This window comes from Numida meleagris, chromosome 2 (assembly GCF_002078875.1).
Source record: "Numida meleagris isolate 19003 breed g44 Domestic line chromosome 2, NumMel1.0, whole genome shotgun sequence".
Taxonomy (NCBI): domain Eukaryota; kingdom Metazoa; phylum Chordata; class Aves; order Galliformes; family Numididae; genus Numida; species Numida meleagris.
The window spans coordinates 13,721,044-13,737,915 of NC_034410.1; the positions used below are offsets into that span (position 1 = coordinate 13,721,044).

The 16,872-nt window shown below is 40.3% G+C and overlaps 1 protein-coding gene across 11 annotated transcripts in view; it reads left to right on the plus strand.

Moving 5' to 3' along the window:
• The window catches only part of ARHGAP12 (Rho GTPase activating protein 12), a 72,923-nt gene that overhangs the window by 18,116 nt on the left and 37,935 nt on the right, over window positions 1-16,872 (plus strand). For 8 of the 11 annotated variants that reach the window (XM_021386188.1, XM_021386191.1, XM_021386192.1 and 5 more), the window contains exon 3: window positions 13,313-13,576. The exons of the other annotated variants lie outside the window; for them this stretch is intronic. In XM_021386188.1, the coding sequence (XP_021241863.1) occupies window positions 13,313-13,576 (264 nt within the window). The remainder of the gene's footprint in view (window positions 1-13,312; window positions 13,577-16,872) is intronic. 11 annotated transcript variants of the gene reach the window in all.

Below are 16,872 nucleotides of genomic sequence, written 5' to 3' on the forward strand. Positions count from 1 at the left end.
TTATGGAATGACAGCAGTGTTCTGGCTTTCTGGCTCACCAGCACACAGCACCGCTGCTGCTTTTGCACACCCACTTGCACCCTGGATGGAGCCGTGGCCTCTCACAGTGCCTGGGGTGGGGTTTGCCTTTCTAGGGGAGTTCCATGGAAATACTGAAAATGTCTCTAGAAAACAGCACTGAAGTCAATGGCAAAGTATTATTGTGAAAACTTTTACAGTAGTTTTATATTCAGTAGTTTTAAATACATTGAAGAGCTTGTTTTTCTGTCTGCCTTAATTGATGGCAAATTTTCAGTTTTCTAGACGTGCTAATGCTGTGAATGACACTCGTGATGCTCTGCTTTAGATGAATTTTCCAATGTGTGATGACCTTGGGAAGGTGCATCCCTTACTGGTGTCTATAGGAGAGAACTACCGTGCCCTTTACACTGCCTTCTGTTTTTCTTGGAGACTCCCAGAAAGCTCAGCCTTCATTTAACCTGTTCTCTGCAACTGGGCAGCTGCTTTCTGTCAGCTTTCAAGAAAAGTTGTACGTGCTGAGCTTTGTTGTACGTATAGATTGGATTGCATGCCATCCTTAACAGCATTTTTCCTCGTAGCTTGGCAGACAGTGCTGCAGCACTCTGTTACCCTTATGCTTTCCATGGGAACGTTCTGCCTATGCCACTGTTGAGCATGGGGCTGCCATTTGCTCACCTGGGGGAGGGCCACGTTTGCTGCCCATCGCTTAATCAGCATGAAGCTGTTAGCAAATTCTTCCTATCTCAGCTATAATGCAGTGCTAATAGGTTTGTATTATTGCGTGGTCCAGTCAAAAGTCTGGAATGTTTTAGTAATGTGAAATAGCAACAACATGCCACTTAATGACTTCTGACAGCATTTTCTGAACTCCCTCACTTAATGCATGAAATGAGTTTTTTGTACTCTTGGTATACAAAATGCTGATAGAACTTTTCCTAAGAAAAGATACAAGTTACTAAGTAAAAACTTTCTATGTAACTTACAATGTATTGCATAGCTTCTTGGCAACAAAAAACTATGTATAATTAGTTCATTTTAAAGCAGTCTCTTAATTTTGACCAGGTTTTGTCTGAAGATGTTATAAATTCTGGGGTTTCTTTTTTTCAGTTGAGCTCCCTCCCATCCCCAGTATTTTAGGGAGCTCTCTGTAAGCTGGGGTGTGCAGTGCATAGGACTGGGGTTGCCTTTTCCACCCCCATCATCAGCAATTTCAGAGAGGGCTGGGGCCACTTGTCTTGATCTGTCTTTGTCTTTTGCCTCTGCTCTGCCTTTTGCTGTTGAGACTGCATTCATTTTTAGGTTGGGTGGCGGTTCAGTCCTGGCTTCCTCTTACTGATCGATCAGAATGGATCTCTGACATCTAGAGACGAGGACCAGTTTTTGGTTCTAGTTGTCAACAGTGGAAAAACTGTTACGTCAGACAGCCAATTTAATTATGTTGGTTTATTTTGCTTCTTTTAATAATTTGTGAAATCGATCGCTTGTAATCATGGCAGAAACTGGAAAGGCCACGTTTTTCCCCACCCTTGCCAGCTTAGTACTGGATATGCACCGTGACTCCTGTGTTGTGGTCAGAAGCGTGGCAAGGAATGAAGCTTCTGATTTTTATTGCAAGATCTGCTTTGTTTACAGCTACATTAACCCATTTATGTCTTCAGTTGGAGTCTTATCTAGCTTCTGGAGTCAGACATTGAGAGTTCTACAATCTGAATCCTGCACTGCAGTTCCCCAGTGTGAATGCAGTACCAGAAGTGGGAGGACAAAGTGCCAACTTTCTGATCCACGCGTCAGTAACAGACCTGCTGGATTGATCCAGCTGGCACAGCAGGACTTCAGAGATGGAGCTTTTACTAGAAATATCAAAATATCTGTGGGTTTTTAATTTTTTTCCTTTGCTTTAGTATTTCTGGCTGGCTGTCTCTCTTTGTTACTGATTTTCTTAAGATATCTTTTATTGTATGAAAGCTCTGCTTGGGAAGGACTTGCTGACAGGAGGATTTGTTAAAACATTTAGCTATGAATAGTTGCTGATACTTGTATGAGGAAATGAAATCAGCACAGAAAGATACAAATTTCAAAAACATTATTCTGCTTTTGTGTGCTGATACTCAACGGTTTGCTTCTGTGATGAACAAGTAGTTCCAAGACTTTACATGAGAAAGTTCAGCGTAGGGGAAAAAAAACCTTAGGTAGTAGGCTTTTTTATTTTCTTTGAGTTATTAAATAACTCAAGATAGCAGTCAGTAATGCTTGTATTAACTTCATAGTCTGATTTCTCACTAATGTTGTACAGATAGTCACAGTGAAACAATATATTTTTGTTGACTATATTAATTGTACGTCTAATCTATTTTCACCTCCATATACCCTTTAAAATAGTGCTTAAAAAAAAAAAGTGTGTAGAGATATTCTATGAGAAACTTAGCTGACATTGAGCTTTTGAACTTCCGTTTCAGTTTTCTTCCTAGCATACAGTTGGAAATACTGAAGTGGAGCTGTTTCCTGTTACAGTAGATCTGAGGAGTAGAAAATCAGCATTTAGATTTGATTGCTGAGAACTCAATGAGATGCTAATTCTCAAAGCACTTCATTTTAAAAAAGGCATTAGCTTTTTTGTGGAGTGGGCCTGTAGTGTCTTGATTCTCGTGGTGCTTGACCACCGAACCGTGTGGCTGCATATTCACGAGCTGTCATACTAGCGTACTGTTCTCAGTGTTTGTTTTGGTCATGAAGTTTAGCTGAATGTTAAGGTTAGAGGAGTAGACAGATGTGTTATTCTTGGAGTATTTCAGCATATGCCTTCGTATTCTCAAAAAGTAAATGTCTAGACTGTGGCACTGCCTTGTCCCCTTGCCGGTTGCTGTAGCTAGGATGCTATAGACATGCTACAGGCTGTACGCGCTGATGCTGTTTTGTGGTTCTTTCTTGATTACCGTAGTATACAATTTTCAAACCCGTTTATCTTAATGGATGTATTAAAATTATATTGGAACTGGAAAAATATGACTAACTGCTTCTGAAAAGATAAATATTTGAGACTAGGCTCCCCTGCACTCTAAAAACCCCAAGTTCACGTAGTTTGCAAGACCTCTATTTGTATTACAAATAAGCAAATGATGAAACAAGTTGTGTTTTGTAACATCTTGAGGAAGAACAGCCACTTGAAGCTTCCTGTCAGCGCTGCAGCTGTGAGAGCCAGCGGAGGGGAAATAAGATGCTGCAGGTCTCAGGGAAGCTCCTGGTCATGAAATGGGTGGTTTGGCCATCTAACTTCTAAGATTTTTTTTTTACTAATTGTATCTGAGGATTGTCTTACAACCTCTATATCTGGTGGCTGCGAAGTGATAATTTGTAGTTACTGACGAGTAACTTGAGCTTCCAGTTGTCTGGCATATTACAGGATATCAGTATAGGTGACTAAAATTCCATGCTAAAAAGCTTTCTAATATATGTGATTGTAGTGCCTTTGTGATCGTTGTAGAACACAGAGGTGTCTTTGTCCATGGGTGAGCTCTACCTGCTCTGAAAAACCTACCTATCAATTCCGAAGTACAGTGTTGTGTTTATTTTCCTGTTTGCTTTGTTTTGCTATCATCTTACTCATTTTTTTTTTGTTAAACACCTTGGTGAACAGAACAGGAACCACTGCAGAGTTGGTGTGACTGATGGAGCAGATGTTGTTATTTGTCTGAAATTTGAGCAGCCTGGTTCTCCAGAACTGTGCTCTGTAGCCTCACGTAATGGCCAGAGTCATCAGCCTGACCAGACCCAGTGGGAGCTTGTTCCTCTACCAGTGGAAGTCTTGCTACAAGCTGAAGAAAATTGTCTTCTGCTTAAGAAAAAAATATATATATATGTATCCCCTTTCCCTATGGATATTTCCAAATGCTTTGAAACTCTTCTGGGTTATAAACTATTTTAGGTATAGATATACTCCGGAGGTTTGGAGAAGAGATGAAAATATAGCAACTTTTCTTGTTTAGATTGATGAAGATGTTCCCAGCATACCTGACCCAGTGTTTTTTTTTTTTTTTTTACTAATATTAGTAACAGGAGTTTTGTTAATTTTACAAGAATGACTATATAAACATTGTGGTTTCTTTTTTTTTCTTAAATATAAAAAGTTGACAAACACAGCAGTTGGCATAGCTAAGAACATGGAATCACAGAATGGTTTGGATTGGAAGGGACCTTAAAGACCATCACTTCTGTCCCCATGCCGTGGGCTGTTTCCCACCCAGCGGCTCAGGCTGCCCAGCGTCCCGTCCAACCCGGCCTTGAGCACCTCCTTCAGCTACCTTGTACCCATGTCCTTGGGCAGGAGCAATCAGCAGAGGGGTGACTGACTGCCAGGCTGGTTCCTGCCCCCATCGCGCTGTGGGGCATGTGGGCACCGGCCCCTGGGCTGGGAGGGGCTCGCTCCGGGTAGCGGTGAGCCGGCCAGCTGGCCTGGCTCTGTCTGGAACCCTACTTGCTAGTCTCTTATTTTCTGATTATAAATTAATTGGGTTTTTTCTTGTTTTCTAAACTTTAAAGTGTTGGCTGAGCCCTCTGAGCTGTGTACTGTGTTAATCTGGTGACACGAACTGAATTAGCAAAAGTATTTGCTGAGCTTTCGGTATAAGCAGAAGTGTCAGTGTAGCTTCTGCCTTTGTGCACAAAGGAAATTCTTCTTGTGCGTGCACGGGGAGTTAGGGTAACTCACTCATTTAAAGCAGCAAATTACTTTTCTCGTGGCTTCTCTTTCTGTTAAGATGAGCAAACAAACCAGTTTTTAAAAAGGAAAAAAGGACAGAAACCTTTTTTTCTTTATTCTGATGTGTTTAAAAGGACACCTGAAAAATTTGCCTGCAAATGGAAGTGTGGAGGTAGTCAGGACTTTGCATATACAATGTACAGAATTGAGAACAGTTGTACCCTAAGATTCTCTGTTTTATGTTACAGTGTGGCTTAATTACTTGATGTAGAGGATTCGTCATAACTTTTCCAGACTTTGGGTGTGTAACTTGATTTTTAGGTTTGTAGAGATACAGACCTAGCATGGCATTATGTAAAATGTGGCATGTCACCATATATCTGAAACTGTATAGTTCTGCAAAACACTCAGAGCGTGCTGCTTGGACATTGCTCTCAGCTAATACATTGTGCAGTACTCAAACTTGTTCCTCCAGTTTTTGATGTGATTGTCAATGGAAATTAACGCAAGTACCCACAGTAGCTGTTTTTTGAAGTGACTTCCTCCATTCCTGCCCAAGTGGGATGCTGCCCAAGTCACCTGCCCGCTGGGGAGCTGGGAGCAGCAGCTGTGTGAAGCCAGGCAGGAGGCAGCTGCCTGCTTGTTCAGGAAGGGATCAAGCCTGCTGCTTACCCAACAGAATATACTCTTGTTAGTATATTAGGAAGGTAAGCCAACGGATTTATCCTAGTGTCTGATTTCATACTGTACTGCGTTTGCTTTCTAGACTGGTTAGCTGTGTTTCGAAGAGGGTTTTGCTTTCTTTATACCATTAAGTGTACTGATACCACAGCATTTTTCATGCTGTTTGAAAACTGGTGGTGTCCTGCAGCTGTGTGTGTTATTTAAAACCTTATAGATGCTGCAGTTCATAAGCTCAAAAAGATATTTTGAAATTATTCCAACACCTAACAAAGAAATACTAGCTTAACAAGTGCTTGCAGAATTTGCTGCTACAAGCAACATTCTCTGAAGTAGTTTCACACAAGCGAAATCTGCTGCAAAAGCAGTGTAAAAGGCCAACAGCTGTAAATAAATTGTGTGGGAGTTCTGCATTTTCTTGTAAAGCCTTTGGAAATGAATGCTCTTTTTGAAGAACACAGTTTTGATGACTGCTGTGTTCTAGAACAGTGTCTTGCAGATTGTTCATTTAAAAAAGAAGTTGATAACCACGTCATTAATAAATACATATAAGAAAACTTGAATGCCTCTGGCTTTTTCTTTCTCTTAAAAATAGTAAGATATGATTCATTTGAACAAGAAGCCTGTTCTTTGGTATCCTGTGTGGTATTAGATTTCTCTGTGTGTTTGTCAAGTGGTACTTGAGTGATCTTTCAGCCTTTCTGAGCATGCCCATTAATACAACTTCAGTAGCTCGGGCACCTTACCAGAGGTGATGTTTACTTTCCCATCTGCCCTTTCTGAGGGTATGCAGCTTTACGCTGCTTTGTGTAAGCATCGAACCCTCAAAAGTACACTTAAATGCTGCGGGATCTGTACTTCTGAAAAATGTAAACTGTGGGAAGTATTGCTATTCAACGTAAAATGACGTAAACTAATGGAAACATTTTTTTGACCTTTAAGCTGCCGTGAGTTCAAATAACACCATTCCAGCCCCCATTTATACTTCACAGGAGGAAACTCTTTAGAGGTGCTGCGGTACTGCAATGGTGACAGCATAGAAGTCGTCCAGGGAAGCTGATAATCTGTAAACTTTGACCTCTATAAAGCAAATAAGATATAGGGCTATACATTAAATTCATTAAACAGAATAGTAAATGGCTTGTGAAGGGAGAACTTTCCAGTATTCCTGAATCCATTGTTTAGAGATTGTTCTACTGTGGCAATTGCTTTGCTGCAGCACTTGTGAACGTGAGCTCTTGTGATCCTGCCCTGCTGAAAAAGCAGTAGCTGTCAGCATGGTACACACCAGTGTTCTGCTGGAGTTAGGTTTCTGTGCTGTTCTCTTAGTGTGATTCGATTTTACAGAAAATGATCCTCAGGAGACATCACAAATGGTTCCCAGCAGCTTTGTTCCTCACAAACCAGCTTTCAGCCTTGCACTTCAGGTTCCCCAGAGGTCAGGAATTGGCAGCAGTTAAACTAAAGCAGAATACATTTTGTGTTTCTGTTAGAGTTGTTGAAACATCCTTCCTAGGGAACCAACTTTGTCACTTTTATGAAACTTGGAAGAAAAATAAATGTGTAAAGTTACCGCTGCATGACACGTCCAGGTTGTTGAAGATGCTGAACTTTGGAAATATGTTATAGATACTACATTATGTCTGTTGAAAGTTTGTTATGGTGGATGGACAGAATAAAAAAAAGAAAAAGAAAGCACCTCCCCCTGCTGCAGAGAGAGAAAGTTACTGGCTGACTCTGTAACACATTACATTTCCCAGCTCTGTCTTAATTGGTGTAAACTTTCTCTGTAAGCGTGTGTGAAGTGTTTTGTATGGTATTTAAATTTCCTACTATAGGAGAAGCAGCTTTGTCTGTAGCCTGGGACAAAAGCTTTCTTATTAAAGGGACAAGCTACATTGTGCAAGTGGCAGAGAACAAGTACGGTAAACACTGTCATCTTTGTCCGTATTATACAAAGGATCCCATTGTAAAATCCTATTTCCGTTTTTTATAAAATATTTGACATCACTGTCGCATCCTTTGGTCAATTATATACTGTCTTTTCTTGCTATGGAATTCGTAAGCTTACATATGCTCGTCTCAGTGAGGAACACACGAGTGCTATAGAAATGCGAATGATAACTGCGTACAATGTAAAGGGAGAGCAGGAGTGGGAAGGTTTTCCACCAGTTTGCTGTGATCGGCCAATGATGACGGATGGGCTGGGAGCAGCCGAGCGCTGTCAGCAGCAGCCAGAGTCGTGCTGGAGCTGCCCTGCTGCAGAGGCTCTGTGCTTCTGCTCCCAGCGGGGTGTGAGTGTGCTGGGCATGGGCCTCCTGGCTGCCTGTGCCGCAGCGCTTTTGCAGTACAATTTAATGAGAAAAAAAATGAAGCTGTTATTCTGGGCTACCAAGTGAAGGGAATGTATGTATTTGGATATTAGTCAAATAATGCACAAATAATCCTTATCAAGTGTGAGATATATATATATAAATTTTATTTTCTATTTACTGCTGTTCTCAGAGTGTTGGAGTTTTTTTTGCTGAAAGGCATTATGATATCACTGGATAAAGAATTTGGGAAAAACATATATTTCAAATGGCTTAAATAACAGATGTCTTTTTGGCAGAGCATGATGGCCTGTGCTCTAAGATGCTTTATTTCCTAATCTAGTTTTGTACATAGATGTTTATATTAAAATACAAAAGTTGATCAAAAATGTAACAAGGAAAAATAAATGACATGCTTTATTATTATCAATTTGTTGGGATGTTATTGTCCAGCCATTTGTTAAAAAAAAAAAAAAAAAAAGTACTTCCTTGAGAGTGCCCCAAGCACTGTAAGTGGGATGCTTTAAACATTTAACTATTGATTGGCCTTTAATTACCAAATATATTTGAGAAATTTCTACAGGATGTTTTTAATTCTATATTGCTTCACTAAGTCTTTTATTTTTTATCACTTTATAATGATAAATCAGTGGGAGAACTTCAATACTGTTAAATGATATTTGCACTACTGTGGCTTGCTGAAAATCCATGGTCAGGTATTAACAGGCCTGTAATATTTTTTCTTTCTATGCATATCGTAGGCTTACAGTCTAAGGTATTACACAGTTAAATATTTAGCCAGGGGAAGTCAGCGCACACAGAATTGTTTGGGTTCCTGTTTTAACTTTGCTATTTAAATGAGTTTATCTTTACCTGTGAAATAGGAACTTGCTGAAAATCTCCCTCATGTAACACCTAACAATACAGGAAGTTTTGGATGTGCCCAAACGTGTTAGGAAGAAAGTAGGATTCCGAGCGTGTTTGTAGAAACCCGGGCCTTGAGCAGGAAGAGGAAGGAGGAGATAAGCTGGTGATTCCAGTTGAAGCTGTCACTTCTTGAAAATGAAAATGTAGAGGTTCTGAGATTTCTTTTATGTCATTCTTGTGGAATAAAGCTGGTATTGAAGTCTCAGGCCTTACTAAAAGGACAGTGGCAATTCCTTGGCAAGAAGCTCGGTTGTTGAGGGAACTGGGATTCTTCGTTCTCCCTCCGCTGCTCTTACATATGAGTATGGGTGATCTGCTGAGTGTAATCTAGTGCATTATGATAAGGTTTATGTGATCTTTTTTGTCTCTTTAACGGTGAATTTTAGCAATCTGAATGCTGATACTGAAATGGAGGCTCTTAATTTCAAGGTTGTAGCATTCAGAAGAGCTGTGAACAGAAGCAGGACAAAGCAATCATTTGTAATGGAGGGAAAATTGCGTATGACTTGTTCTGGAAGCAGTTATGCTCTAAAAGCTTTTGTCTTGGATTTGAGTGCTGTAAAAGGTGACTGTCAGATTCAGGGTATTTTTTTCATCTCTGAACTGCTCGCATCCTTGATACAGTCTGTTCTCATTGCTTTTAAAACAAACAATACCAAAACCCACAACATATTTTTAGCGGATAGGAAGAGATCTGTTGCCCTTGCTTCTACCAGAACTGCAGTCTTAGACTGCTGCAGTGCATTGAACCTCTTTGTTTGCTTTAATATTGAATGCTTGAACAAATATTGCCATCTGAAGAAAGCCATTTGTTTAAAGTAACTTTAAAACCAAAGGTATTCTCTGAGAAGCTCCTATGCATTTTGATAATGAAAAAGTACCTTGTGCAGTGTAGTAAGATTGCTTTCCACTGCACTGAGTTCAAGTATGTGTTCAGAGGCCTGATCGCATAGCTGGCATTTGAAAATATTGACTGCTCATTCATGAACGATTAAGAAGTTGATTTATTTCAAGGCATGTGTCTGATTCCTACTGTGCCAGTGTAATAACTAAGTTCCAAAAAAGCCACGCGTCCTGTCTGTTTTTGAAGAACGTTTTGAGTTGATCCTGGAGACTTTGTCCTGCATGAAGTCTTCATTATCAATTTGCACGGACTTCATCTGCAGATACTGCAACTCTACTGAATTAAATACAGCAGACCTTGAATGTGTTAAACTGTCGAGCATTACTGAGTTCAGAGAGAGGTCCTTGTATTCATAAGGTTGTCACTGTGCTTACAGGACTGTGTGATTTTCTCTCACATTGTGGCATTGCAGAAGTACTTCTCCTTTCTCAGTTTTCCTTGTCGCTCTCTACCTAGCAAGGGTTCTTAGCTGCTTTTACTTGGAGAAAGTAGCAGGAAGAAGCTTGAAATCATACCAAGAGACAGATGAAGCTTGAAATGTTTTAAGGCACCTTATATGTACGTGCGTGTGCATGCTGAAGGACGTGTTTTACATATTTTCTCACTATCAGAGTTGCAAGAACAAGTAGTCTCTTTCAGTAGATTTAATTCTGCCTGTATGAGCATTAGGAGTTCTTTAGGGCAAAAAAAGAGTCAAGGAGGAAAGTTCTAACTGGAAGTCCACATGTATGTACAGAAATGTTTGGTTTTTGGCAAACTTGTCTATGTCTGGATTTGGGAAAACAGCCATGGAAGTTGTTGTAAATGATTTTGATCTAGGTAATGCTTTATCTACTTCTATTTACATGTTAGCAATGAGTTTAGTAAATGAAAGGAGCACAGTTAAATTATTTAAACGTGCTTTTTGACTTGAAACTAGTGAGGGTTTTTGCAGAGCACAGACGTGAACTGGCGGCAGTCACCTTCATCACAATGGCAAGGGTGTGGGCGGCCTGGGAGCTCTGCAGGGCCACCTGGTGGGAGCTGCCCAGGGGAGGGACAGGCCTTCCTGCTGGCATCCGCGGGGCAGTGCACAGAGGTCGCTTCAGGGAACATCGGGCTTTTACAAGTTGCTTTATCAATAAACAAGAAATTCTTACCAGGTGAAATTAGCATTGGTAACATTGGGTGCTGTTGAACTCAGCAGTGCCGACAGCAGCGCACCTCGTTGCGTGCCCTGAGGTATGGGGAAGTGCTGCTGCGTGCGGCGTGGTTGTTCAGGGCGGTTCCTGATAAGAATGTCAGATCCCCATAGTCACACTTAAAAGCTAAGCTGCGTGCTGAAGGTAGATTTATGGGTTTGCATTTTTCATGCTTTGCTGAAAACAATAACTTAGAGGGCATCTTTTAAATCTTGTAATTCTACCAAAAAGGTCTCTCAGGGAGAGTGGCAGGGAACGAAGGTGACTGGCTGGAAGGGTAGTTAGCTGCCTTGTGTGCTGTTCTGGGTAGAAATTCTGACTTCTCCACTTGTAAACCAGAAATTTAAGTTTAGAAATATTAGGCAGTCAGAAGAAAAACACATACTTTCATTACACAATTAGTGTATGAAACATAATTGATGTGTTGTTTGAGCTGTGTGGTGGCACACTGAGCCTGAGCTTCCAATATCATTCTAGTGTAATGTGGGTCCTGCAGCTTCATCCAGAGTTGTTCTAGTTACAGTGCTGAAATTAATTCTTCTAGTCTTTCATGGAAGCAAAAGTCAAGGAGTGTTGTGCAAGGCCGAGGCCTGCACGGCAGCAGGCAGGGCACTTCAGGGTGCCACTGCCCTGAGGGGAGGCAGAGCCAGCGGCTCTGTGTGCTGCTGCCTGGGCCTGCTGCTGCTGCTTCACATGGGCTGGCAGTGCAAGTTGCAGGGGATTGGGCACGCTGCTCCCCGGGTCTGCCAGGACGCAGGTGGAGGGACAGTTCGGAGCAAGAGGGCCTGGTGGGGGCTGGGGCACTGTCTCTTTGGGAGCTGACCAGTCACTCTCAGCATTTGGTGGAGTCAAGGGACGTTCCTGAGAGTACTTATGGCTGTGCTCCTTGTGCTATTAATGTCCTCAAGAAACAGAACTTTACCAAATCCAGCTGTTCCGCCCACACCCCCTTAAAAAGGACAGACTTGGGTAGTAGAAAAATAGTGTTTTCATAAAGTTTTGTAGTAGTTTTCTTTCCTTTGAAGTGATGGAGGAGATGCTAAGTGCTTTCGGCTGATTTTGCAAGTGCTGCAGATACCCTTTTTTCCCTAAGCTTGCTGTATATTCCTGTTAAGCACACTGTAGTTGCTGTATCTAGTAAGTTGTCTTTTCACTTTTAAAGACTCACAAAACAGGTCTGTGCTTGTTTTAATCTCATTAAGTTCCTCTCTAGCTATTTCCCCTTCTGGTTGTGGATATTGCCCATATTTGGTTCCAGCTGTGGTGCAAGCAGTTTATATCTGATGGTGTGGTACAATATCCTGTCTTGCCTGAGCAAACCCCAATAATTTATGATTAGATGTGGCCATGATTAGCAGTCTAAGATTTTAGTGTTTAAAAGCACATCATAAAGAATCTTTTATGTAATACAGTACGTTCTTTTTTCCTTTGAAAGATTCAGCAAGAGGCACAAGGGCTTGCTTCCAGCAAAGCTTCTAAATTAAAACCAAGCAGAGGGGAGGGATGCTTTGCATGGTATTTTTACTTTCTTTAGAGTGTCTAAATAAATGCCCTGGTGTAGAGAGGTGACTCTGCCTTAACAGGCAGTCATTCAGTTTCGCTTAATAGCAAGCTGCTTCCACCATCTCATAGTCACAGTTCTCTTGAAAACACGCACTCTTATCCTTTGCATGGTGTGTTTTCTGCACTTCTATTGCTCTTTAAAAATTGAACATCAAAAAGTATATTTTTCTTCTAACCACTTCTGTGACTTAATGGAAAGTACTCATGGTTTCAGTAAGTACCGCAGACTTTTAACTATGCTTTTTGCAGGTCTTCATATCCACAAACTATGAATGTGAAATTGTCCTTAATTTTTATTTCCTTGTGGACTATTGTTGTTTTCCTTATTTGCACATATGAATAAAATTGGGTGATTTAAAGTATCCACATAATTTCTTTAAAAAGGGAGTGGTAATCAGAATGCTCTCAGTGTTACTACATAAAAGAGTTTAAGTAAGCATTTATTTGGAAACGCATACAGGTAAACCGCCTAGGTGCTTTCTGGAGTTCCTGCATCACAACATTGTACTCGTCTTTCAAGCTGAACTGTCTGTTTAGGCCTCACTGGAAAGCAAAAGTGCTGTTTTATATTCACCATCATTTATATAGTAGTAGTAGGGGAGGAAAAAGACTGGGAAACCATCTTTAATTGATAAGTAACATGTAAGAAATACTATGTTTTGTCTTAAACAAGATCATGTTAATTACAACTACTGAACAATCCTTGAATTGTATAGCTGAAGTTTTAAAATATATAATTATTTTGATGAAGATTTCAGTGTATTTCAAATCCATTGCAAGGCATTTATCGACTGTCATTTGGAGAAATGCTGAAACATTAACTATAAAGTTAATATCACAGAATATCTGCTTAATATTGAAAAAAATCTAATGTTTTCAGCATCTTGTGGCTTTCCTTTGTGCTTTTGTAATTAACAACAAAAAAAGGAGTTTGTTGGTTAATTTCACTCTTGTAACATATGCTTATTTGTAAGGGAGCATTATAAAATTCATTTGCTCTGTAATAATACATCTCTTCTCTCAATAGCCAACTACTCCACCAAGTCAAGGGAGGCCTGATTCACCAGTTTATGCTAATTTACAAGAACTGAAAATATCTCAGTCTGCACTTCCACCACTACCTACAAGTGCTCCAGTCCAAATAAATGGGGAATGGGAAACCCATAAAGATACAACAGGACGCTGTTATTACTACAACAGAGGATCACAGGAACGAACCTGGAAACCTCCACGTTGGGCCCGAGATGCAAGCATTAATAAAGGGGATTCCCAGAGCCATGCAGATCATGAGGTAGTTTGTTCTGAGATCACAAACAATGAGATTGTAATGCATATGAATACTGTTTTGTTATGGAACTTGATATCTCTGAATTTTGAGGTATCAAGGACTGTCTTGATTTGTCTTTTCGGTCACGTGGCTTGGTGGGATGTAGTAACCATCAAGAATTTCACTTCAGTCAATTTTGTGTTTGAAGATGTGTACATGAAATGTGTACAAGATGGGTCATGAGACTGAGTACTAGTTGTCGAAGTACCTGGCAGTCCCTCATCAGGTGTTGCAGGTTTACTTCTAAAAATAAAGGAAAACTTGTAACTAGCAGGACTTCAAATGACAGTGGAGTAAGAAAACCATTGGAACTTTTCTGAGATGGAATATGTTCTCTTTTTCAGTGTATTCTGCACATTTCTGGAGTGGTTAAGGGAGTAGGGGAAGGAGAGGAAGTGAGGCAGCATTTCTAGAAACAGGAAAGGGGGATAAAATATAGTGGGGAGTTATCAGTATCAGATAAATACACAGTAAAACAAAGAAAAGGGACATGCAGGTATTTGCTCATGCTTGGTTAATGCTGTGGCAGTACATGTACACAGGAGAGTTTGAGAGCCATAACTAGACTTAATGATGTTTTGTAGCATGTTCCACCAGCGTCAAAAACACTGATGTAATTGAGGCATCTGCTCAAATCCATTCATTTTATCTAACTGTTTGCTTAGGTGAAATTAATTTACACACTTGTCAATGATTTCTTTGTGGAGCCTTGGATAGTTGTAGAGCAAACTACGTGAAAAGGCAGTTAAAAGAGCAATGCTTCATTAGGGAAAATTGTGAACTTTGAGAAAATTGTTTTCTTAATTCTGTGAGTGATAACTAGATATCCTAGAGAAGAAGAGAACATAAATTACAGTGCTGAAATGTTTGTCTAATCAAGTGTCTAGGTCTCATGGTGGAAAATCCTTGGGGTGGTGAAGATCCTTCCCAACTTTTGGCAATTGGCTGTAGGAACTTTTGACTTGGTTACATTCCAGCTATAAATGTTATTTTTCTCATTATGCAAATCCATCACCTTTTAAAGCTGTTTTCTGCTGTTCGGCTTTCCCACAGATTTTGCTTAGAGTTGAAGCTTACCGTGAAGTTATTTACATTAAAAGATTATTTAGGATAATATTTGAGTTGCTAATATGTTATGTATAGCTGATCGCGAGGGAAAACCAAACAGTGGCGTTAGTCCATCTTAGCTTGCTGTGATTCAAATAATGAAAAGGAATAATTGGAAGGTGAATATTACTGTTTAAATATGGTTAAAATAGTGCTCTTGTGTTCAAACAGTACTGAGGTTAGTCAGTGTCAAGCTTGAAAGAAAAAGCAAACATTTATCAAGAAATCTTCCATTTACCTTTTTCAAGTATGTGTAGTTTAGGTGGATTTCCTCATGAGCGATATATGCTTAGTTTTAAAATTTAATTGTATACTGCTCAGAAATGTTGGATTGCTAAGAGTCCTGTTGTGGAAGTCTGCCTCTGGGCCACTAGTGCCAGAAATGGGAAAGACAGGGAAAAGGGAACCACTTCACTGCTACTGGGAATGGCCTTCTGAGCAGCAGTGATGTTTGCAAGCAGTTAGAGTCTTATCTTCTTGCCACCAGCTAGCGGCTGCAACAGGTAAACTGGTGAAACTGTCAGTTTGTCAGTCTTTGACAATTATCTATTAATTTTACACTTCGCTGTTCTTTTGCTAGATACTATTTTCTTCTTTGGAGAAGGCAACTTTTTTTTTTTTCGAGTAGTAACTCACCTAGCAATAAGTGTAACTGGTTTCCTAGTGTCATCGTTATTCCTTCTTCTCATGGAAGTACTTCCAAACATTCTTTCCCCCACCATCTGCAGATGATTCCTCTGACTCATACCTCTGTACCACCACTTCACCATGTAGTTGCATGTTCAGAAAGCTCAACTGCTTTACTGCTTTGTTTTTTCTGTGTTATATCAGATAGCTCAGTTCATTCACTTTTTTATGATGTTTGAATGCCAGTCTGTGTTAACTTTACCAGTTCTATCCATCAAACAATCTTATCCATCAAAATTTCTTTTTTTTTTTCAAGATCAGTGGATGGGATGTTGATATGTGCTTTGTTTAATGTAAACTTATCTAGCTGAAAAATTTCAAGTAGCGTAAGATTCTTCCATAATTTGTCCGCTATGGCTATGCTGTTAGTTGTTGTTTTTGAAACCACTTTTTTCTTCTTTTCAGTTCTTCATTTGGGAGTGTGTTTCACAGCCCACTGTTTGTGTTCAGCATTTCGTTTATGACCTTTACGACTTTTACCAAGATCCGTAAAGATAGAGATACCTGGCTAAGCTACAGTAAAATATAGAACATCCTAGATTTTGTCAGACTATGAGGACTTAGATTGCAGCGGGGGATTGGAACTTGATCCTTGAGATCCCTTCCAACCCAAGTGATTCTGTGATTGCTGTTAGAGCAAATGTCTTCATAATTAGCAAAACTGAATTTAATTTATAATTAAATTGGCTTTTACACAATAGTCAGAGTTATTTTCATTCCCTTCAGATTTAGTAATAAAGAAGCATATGCAGAAAGGCTAAAGGCTAGTTGCATCTCTAATGATCTATCCTCAGAGGAGCTTGCGTCATTACGCAGCAAAATGGCAAGGTGATATAAGGACTGTGTGTGGCTTATGTATATTCATATTTAATGTATTAGAATGTAAAATAGCTTATTTTTAATTGGCTAATTAAGAACAGGCAAAATTGTACTTAATGTGTTGAAGCTGATAACAGATATGGCACAAAGATATGGCTCAGTGTCCAGATCGAGATCAGTGATGAGTGGTGTCCCTCAGGGGTCAGTACTGGGACCACTGCTTTTTAACATCTTCATCAATGACAGTAACAGTGGGGGTCAAGTGCGCCCTAAGGAAGTTTGCAGATGACAGCAAGCTGTGTGGTGCAATTGACACGCCCGAGGGATGGGATGCCGTCCAGAGGGATCTAGACAGGCTTGAGCAGCGAGCCCGGGTGACCCTCATGAGGTTCAACAAATCCAGGTGCAAGATCTTGCCCCTAAGTTGTGGCAACCTCCACTGTCAGTACAAGCTGGGGGATATAAGGGTGGAGCACAGACCTGCCAAAAAGGACCTGGGAGTGGTGGTGGATGGCAGCTGGACATGAGCAGCAATGTGCTCTCACAGCCCAGAAAGCCAGCTGTATCCTGGGCTGCATCAAAAGAAGCATGGCCAACAGGTCAGGGAGGTGATCCTGCCCTTCTACTCTGCGCTGATGAGACCTCAC